At 46.3% G+C, this 8,314-nt stretch overlaps 1 protein-coding gene across 1 annotated transcript; it reads left to right on the forward strand.

Annotated features, from left to right (window-relative positions):
* Nucleotides 1-724: 724 nt before the first annotated feature.
* Nucleotides 725-1,416, forward strand: LOC125553586 (uncharacterized). Its single transcript, XM_048717352.2, has one exon. It carries the CDS (start codon nucleotides 833-835, stop codon nucleotides 1,172-1,174), a length of 342 nt encoding a protein of 113 aa, XP_048573309.1. The 5' UTR covers nucleotides 725-832; the 3' UTR covers nucleotides 1,175-1,416.
* Nucleotides 1,417-8,314: the final 6,898 nt, after the last annotated feature.

Below are 8,314 nucleotides of genomic sequence, written 5' to 3' on the forward strand. Positions count from 1 at the left end.
CTATCCAACCCATTGCCATCAATCCTTGTCTAGCTAGTACTGTATTAAATATGTGGAGAGATGAATTATTGGACCCAAAAAAGCAAGCCAAGCTTCGTATTGTTTTGTTTGGTTTAACGCTAGATGTAGCTAGCAGCCTGAGGATTAAGAAATACCAATGCGAAATGACCATGGTGTCATCAAATCCTACAGTCACCAAAGAACTAATCGTCCCCAAAACCAAGCTGATATAAATCTGACGTGATCAGAAGTGAATACTAAATCCGACTGTCAAAACAACACATCTGTGGTTCTTGAGAGGTCATAGTGCCAAATATTGTAATAGTTTATATTATTTTATTCTTGTGATGAAGAGGTCATCATTCTTTGATGAACTGCCGTTTTCACAAACCAAATCATATTTGCCCAGTAAACCAAGTAATTTACTTGGGAACAAAAAATAAATAAAAAGAACTCGGCAACACCACGTTTATGATTCAGAAGCTGTAGGTTTTGCACATGGATGCTCCCTCGTGGCTTTTGTTTTGTCTCTGCTCCGTTAATGCTTTGATAGTGAAACCCGATCCATTTTCTTGATGGGACGAAAAAAATTAAAAAGCGCCAAGAAATACTGGAGGTGATCGCAGAAACAAGTGGCTGGAGGAACTTTACACTTCAGCACAAGATAAAATAAGAAGATGTTTTCACAGAAAAACATATAAAATGGATAAAAACGCTTCGTTTTCTTTAAAGAAGCAGAGTCAGCAAAGAAAACGATGGTCTCCTTTGCCCCGTAGGAAGCAGAGCAACCCGACCAGGCATCCATGGCAGCCTCGCCCTCCCTCATAGATGCATGGGGTGCCCCCGCGCCGTGCGGGCGTGTCGGTCGGCGTGTGTTGCGACCGTGGCGATCTGCCTCCTCCCGGTATTATTGCCGCTGGTGCTCCTCTGGCTGCCGCTTCTCTCCTTCGCCGTCGCCGTCGTCCGGTTCCGCCGCCGGCGGAGGAGAATGATGATGACTAGGGGCGGCTGCTGCTTTCACGGCGGTGATCGATCGCCTCCGCCAGAAAGTGAGCCGGATGGCCACCGGGTGGCGCGGCTGCACAAGTACCTCGAGGACCAGATGGAGCTAGTGGAGGAGGAGGCCGGGGGCGCCATGGCGGCCGTGCTTGCCAGAAATCCATGGGCAGCGTAAGGAAAGAAACCCGTGCTTTCTTGCCGGAAACTTTTCCCCCTTTTCGCTCGACTTTTCTGGCTCCGGCAGATGTTGCTCGCGAGGTTAGTAGCAAGGCGCCGAGAACTTCGTCTCTTGATTAGAGGTTGTTGGATTGATATGTTAGCTGGAATGGTTGGAGTTCTTGTTGATTTCATCTCAGCCCATGTATCTTCCACTTATAATTTTTTGAGTTGGCGAGTCCGTCTACTATCTCCTCAGTATTTCTCCTCTCAACTCTGACAAATGAGACCATACAAATGTACAAGTTGAGCAAGAAACGATGTGCTTTTGGTCGTGCTTAATCCCCGTCACCAATCTTGCTCCCCGGTTGTCAGAATTGTATGAGATTATGATTGCACGAAGTATTGCTCTTCGTACATAGACACGTATATATGATGTACAAAGATGCGTCACGGATCTCAACTATACAAGAAACTAGGAGACTGGCCAAATACACAATATGCACATCACACATATACTCAACACCCCCCGCAGTCCAAGCGGCACCGCGGTTGACGCAAAGACTGGACCAGAACTCTTTAAATGACGCTGTAGGCAAGCCCTTGGTCATGATATCCGCAAATTGTTGGGAAGTAGGGACGTATAAAACACGAATATGGACAAGGGCCACCTGTTCCCGAACAAAATGAATATCCAACTCAATATGCTTGGTCCGTGGATGATGCACCGGGTTAGCGGAGAGGTAGACCGCTGAGACGTTGTCGCAATTGACCACCATGGCACGGTCAACGGGGCAAGAGAGCTCCTAAAGCAGCTGGCGAAGCCACGAACACTCGGCGACGGCATTTGCCACCGCACGATACTTAGCCTTAGCACTGGAGCGAGAGACCGTAGGCTGCCGCATGAATGACCACGAGATAAGTGAGGGTCCAAGATAGACACAACAGCCCGAAGTGGAGCGACGAGTGTCAGGGCAGCCCGTCTAGTCTGCATCGGAGTAGGCAGTGAGGGCGGTGTCGGCGGAGGCGTGAAGCGTGACGCAAAGATCCATACTGCCACAGATATAGCGGAGAATCCGCTTGATGGCAGCCCAGTGAATGTCTCGAGGAGCATGCATATGAAGACACACCTGCTGCACGGCATACTGGATCTTCGGTCGAGTCAGAGTGAGGTACTGGAGAGCACCAACGATAGACCGATAGAAAGAAGCATCTAAAGCAGGAAAACCATCCGTGACAGAAAGCTTGGCCTTCGTATCAACAGGCGTAGCGGCGGGCTTGCAGTTAAGCATGCCGGCGCGCTCCAGGAGCTTGTGAGCGTACTTTCGCTGATGAAGGAATAAGCCATCCGGACGGCGCACCACCTCGGCACCGAGGAAGTAGTGCAAAGGACCCAAGTCCTTGATGGCGAACTCAGCGCGAAGACGAGCCGTGAGCTGGCTGAGGAGGACGTGCCAGAGCCCTGATGATAGACGAAGAGCGAGGCGTCCGAGAGGGTAGAGCGGAACCCAAGCTGGTGGAGAAACGCCGCGATGTGCTGGTACCAAGCACGCGGAGCCTGCTTGAGTCCATACAAGGACCGCAAAAGCAGGCACACATGGTCAGGAAGCGCCGGGTCAACACACCCGGTGGGCTACTAGCAGAAGACCTGCTCCTCGAGGTGACCATGGAGGAAGGCGTTGGAGACGTCCATTTGGTGCACCTCCAAGCACGGGAGACCGCAAGGTGGAGAACCATGCGTATTGTGCCGGGCTTGACGACTGGAGCAAAGGTGTCGGTGAAGTTGATGCCAGCACGCTGTCGGAAGCCACGAACGACCCAACGCGCTTTATAGCGATCAAGGGTACCATCAGGACAGAGCTTGTGTTTAAATACCCACTTCCTGGTAATCACGTTGGCGTGCCGGGGACAGGAAACAAGCTACCACGTCCGGTTGCGCAACAGGGCATAAAACTCCATTTGCATCGCAGCCATCTAGAGCGGGTCACGAAGAGCAGCTCGAACGGAGGACAACAATAGCGACGACTCAGGGTTGGACGCCACATGGACGTAGTCATCCGAGGCGTAGCGCGAGCTCGAGCAAAAAACGCCCGTACTGGCATGGGTGACCGGACCGGCCGAGGGCGCTGACGAGGCCGGGGCAGCGAGGGGCCATGGGCACCGGGGGTGCCGAGGGGGCCACAGGCGCCAGCGTCACGGTTGTAGGAGGCGTCGCATGCGGGGGTGCGCCTCAAAGCCAGGGGCGGGCCAAAAGAGGCGCGCGAGCGCCCTGGGAGAGGCGTTGAGGAGCCCGCGTCACCGGTGGTGGGAGACGGGATCGTAGCACCGATATCCCTTTGAGTTAGAGGGGTAGCCAATGAAGATGCGAGTTTGTGAGGTGCGGAGTCGGCAGTGCTAGGATAGCAAAGACACTCGAAAATACACAAGAAATCATAAGATGGGGGCGTACCGAAGAGAAGATGGTGAGGTGCATAGCTCCACCGTGGGCGGCAGGGACGAAGGTTACGGAGAAGTGAAGCAGTAGCGAGTGCGTCCGGCAAGAAACGAGACGACACATTAGCATGGAACAGGAGCGTGCGAACATAATCGTTCAAAGTGCGAAGGACGCGTTCGGCTCGACCGTTCTGCTGTGAAGTATACGGGCATGTGAGACGAAAAACAGTGTCATGGTGCGACAGAAAGGTGCGGAAAGTAAGGTTGTCGAACTCTTTTCCATTGTCAGTCTGAAGAGCAACGATGGGACGCTCAAACTATGTGCTTACATAGGAGTAAAAAGCCTTCAAAGTGAAGGGTGCATCCGACTTTCGTCGTAAAGAAAACGTCTACACATAGTGAGAATAATCATCAAAAATAACCGGATAATATAAATAGCATGAACTACTAGGAACCGGAGAGGTCCACACATGGCTATGAATCAACTGAAAAGTAAAAGAAGTTATGGTGGTGGAGTTATTAAACAGGAGGTGAACATGTTTGCCGACACGACATGCATGACAGGTGTGATCCTATATCTTATTACAACTAAGACTGAAACTCTTAAGAATATGATGAAGTGTGACGGGGTTGGGATGACCCAAACGAGCGTGCCAGAGATCGACGCCGGCGGAGAGAGCAACCGGTGTGGTGGTAGAGGTGGATGATTACCCACAAATATAGGGGATCGCAACAGTTTTCGAGGGCAAAGTATTCAATCCAAATTTGTTGATTCGACACAAGGGGAGCCAAAGAATATTCTCAAGTATTAACAGCTGAGTTGTCAATTCAACCACACCTGAAAACTTAATATCTGCAGCAAAGTATTTAGTAGCAAAGTAATATGATAGTAGTGGTAACGGTAACAAAAGGTAACGGTAGTAAAAGCATTGTTTTTGGTATTTTGTAGTGATGATAGCAATAGCAACGAAAAAGTAAATAAGCGAAGAACAATATGTGGAAAGCTCGTAGGCAATGGATCGGTGATGGAGAATTATGCCGGATGCGGTTCATCATGTAGCAGTCATAACCTAGGGTGACACAGAACTAGCTCCAGTTCGTCAATATAATGTAGGCATGTATTACGAATATAGTCATACATGCTTATGAAAAAGAACTTGCATGACATCTTTTGTCCTACCCTCCCGTGGCAGCGGGGTCCTTACGGAAACTAAGGGATATTAAGGCCTCCTTTTAATAGAGAACCGGAACAAAGCATTAACACATAGTGAATACATGAACTCCTCAAACTACGGTCATCACCGGTAAGTATCCCGATTATTGTCACTTCGGGGTTAACGGATCATAACACATAATAGATGACTATAGACTTGCAAGATAGGATCAAGAACACTCATATATTGATGAAAACATAATAGGTTTAGATCTGAAATCATGGCACTCGGGCCCTAGTGACAAGTATTAAGCATAGCAAAGTCATAGCAACATCAATCTCAGAACATAGTGGACACTAGGGATCAAACCCTAACAAAACTAACTCGATTACATGATAGATCCCATCCAACCCATCACCGTCCAGCAAGCCTACAATGGAATTACTCATGCACGGCGGTGAGCATCATGAAATTGGTGATGGAGGATGGTTGATGATGACGATGGCCACGGATTCCCCTCTCCGGAGCCCCGAACGAACTCCAGATCAGCCCTCCCAAAAGGTATTAGGGCTTGGCGGCAGCTCTGTATCGTAAAACGTGATGATTTCTTCTCTCTGATTTTTTTCTCCCCGAAACACAATATATGGAGTTGGAGTTGGAGTTGGAGTCGGAGAGGCAACAGGGGGGCCCATGAGGTAGGGGGCGCGCCCTAGGGGGGCAGGCGCGCCCCCACCCTCGTGGAGAGGTGGTGGGCCCCTGGCCTTCATCTTTTGCAGGTATTTTTCATATTTTTTGAAAAGTTGCTCCATGAAGTTTCAGGTCATTCCGAGAATGTTTGCTCCTGCACATAAATAACACCATGGTAATTCTGCTGAAAAAAGTGTCAGTCCGGGTTAGTTCCATTCAAATCATGCAAGTTAGAGTCCAAAACAAGGGCAAAAGTGTTTGGAAAAGTAGATACGTTGGAGACGTATCAACTCCCTCAAGCTTAAACCTTTGCTTGTCCTCAAGCAATTTAGTTGATAAACTGAAAGTGACAAAGAAAAACTTTTACAAACTCTGTTTGCTCTTGTTGTTGTAAATATGTAAAGCCAGCATTCAAGTTTTCAGCAAAGATTATAACTAACCACATTTACAATAACGCATAGGTCTCAAGTTTACTCATATCAATAGCATAATCAACTAGCAAGCAATAATAATAAATCTCGGATGACAACACTTTCTCAAAACAATCATAATATGATATAACAAGGTGGTATCTCGCTAGCCCTTTCTGAGACCGCAAAACATAAATGCAGAGCACCTTTAAAGACCAAGGACTGACTAGACATTGTAATTCATGGTAAAAGAGATCCAATCAAGTCATGCTCAATGTAAACTAACAGTAATGAATGCAAATGACAGCGGTGCTCTCCAATTGGTGCTTTTTAATAAGAGGATGATGACTTAGCATAAAAGTAAATAAATAGGCCCTTCGCAGAGGGAAGCAGGGATTTGTAGAGGTGCCAGAGCTCGGTTTTGAAACAGAGGTGAATAATATTGTGAGCAGTATACTTTCATTGTCAACATAACAACCAAGAGATGGCGATATCTTCCATGCTACATACATTATAGGCGGTTCCCAAACAGAATGGTAAAGTTTATACCCCCCCTTTCACCAACAAGCATCAATCCATGGCTTGCTCAAAACAACGAGTGCCTCCAACTAACAAGAGTCCCAGGGGGAGTTTTGTTAGCAATTATTTTGATTTAGTTTGCATAAAGCATGGGACTGGGCATCCCAGTGACCAGCCATTTATCTCGTGAGTGAGGAGCGGAGTCCACTCCTCTTGAGAATAACCCGCCTAACATGGAAGATACAGTCAGTCCTAGTTGATACATGAGCTATTCGAGCATACAAAACATGATATTTATTTGAAGGTTTAGAGTTTGGCACATACAAATTTACTTGGAACGGCAGGTAAATACCGTATATAGGTAGGTATAGTGGACTCGTGTGAAATAACTTTGGGGTTTAAGGGATTGGATGCACAAGCAGTATTCCCGCTTAGTACAGGTGAAGGCTAGCAAAAGACTAGGAAGCGAACAGCTAGAGAGCGACAACAGTCATGAACATGCATTAAAATTAATCAACACTGAATGCAAGCATGAGTAGGATATAATCCACCATGAACATAAATATTGTGAAGGCTATGTTGATTTTGTTTCAACTACATGCGTGAACATGCGCCAAGTCAAGTCACTTAAATCATTTAGAGGAGGATACCACCCTATCATACCACATCATAACTATCTCAATAGCATGTTGGCACGCAAGGTAAACCATTATAACTCGTAGCTAATCAAGCATGGCACAAGAAACTATGATCTCTAATTGTCACTGCAAACATGTTTATTCATAATAGGCTGAATCAGGAACGATGAACTAATCGTATTTACAAAAACAAAAGAGGTAAAGTTCATACCAGCTTTTCTCATCTCAGTCAGTCCATCATATATCTTCATAATTGCCTTTCACTTGCACGACCGAACGATGTGAATAATAATAATAGTGCGCGTGCATTGGACTAAGCTAGAATCTGCAGGCATTCAATAAACAGGAGAAGACAAGGCAATATGGGCTCTTTTGTCAGATAAAAAATAATGCATATAAGGGCCACTTCAACAATTTAATTATGGTCTTCTCCTATCGACCCCCCCCAAAAAAGAAAAGAAATAAAACTATTTACACGGGAAAGCTCCCAACAAGAAAAAGAAGAACATGAAATATTTTTGGGTTTTTTTTAATTACTACTACAAGCATGGAAATTAAACTAACTAAAAGCTACAACTTTTTTTGGTTTTCTTAAGGTTTACTAAACACACAAGAAAAAAGCATAAAAAGGAAAATAAACTAGCATGTATGATACAATGAAAAAGTATGAGCATCGATATCTAGCAATGAGTGTGTGAACATAAATGTAATGTCGGTGGGAAATACTTGCTCCCCCAAGCTTAGACTTTTGGCCTAAGTTGGTCTATGGCCACGGCTGGCCTGGCGGATATCCATAATAATAGTTGGGGTCGTACTGAGGAGAAGAAGAAGAGGAAGACTCCGCTTGCCACTGGCTGACAATCATCTCCGGACCCCACTGGTAATTAGACTGTCGTGAAGGATCAACTTGTGGTTCCGGCTCTGGCTCCACGGCTGGTGCAGGGTTCAGGTAGGCGTGAATAGCCTTCAACGGAACAAGGTACGTGCCTACAGATAAATCAAACAAAGAAGGAGCAGGCAGAGTAGTAGTCTCAGGATGATGTTTATTAAAAAACAATTGATATTTAAGCTCTCCTTCCCTATTCTTAACAATAAAATCATGTGCCACCATACTTTTATAATCTAGATAAACATGAGGCAGCACTTTTTCTTCCTTCTCATAATGCCTAACAGGTATGTTAAAATGTGCAGCTAAGCGTGAAGTATAGATGCCTCCAAAGATGGGGCCCTTTGTATGGTTTAGACTTAACCGTTTGGCAATAATGCCGCCCATACTAACAGAGTTATCACCATATAAACCATGGAGCAAAATAATAAT

The sequence above is a fragment of the Triticum urartu genome, chromosome 4A, assembly GCF_056163025.1.
Source record: "Triticum urartu cultivar PI428250 chromosome 4A, HENAU_Tu73, whole genome shotgun sequence".
NCBI classification, from domain to species: Eukaryota; Viridiplantae; Streptophyta; class Magnoliopsida; order Poales; family Poaceae; genus Triticum; species Triticum urartu.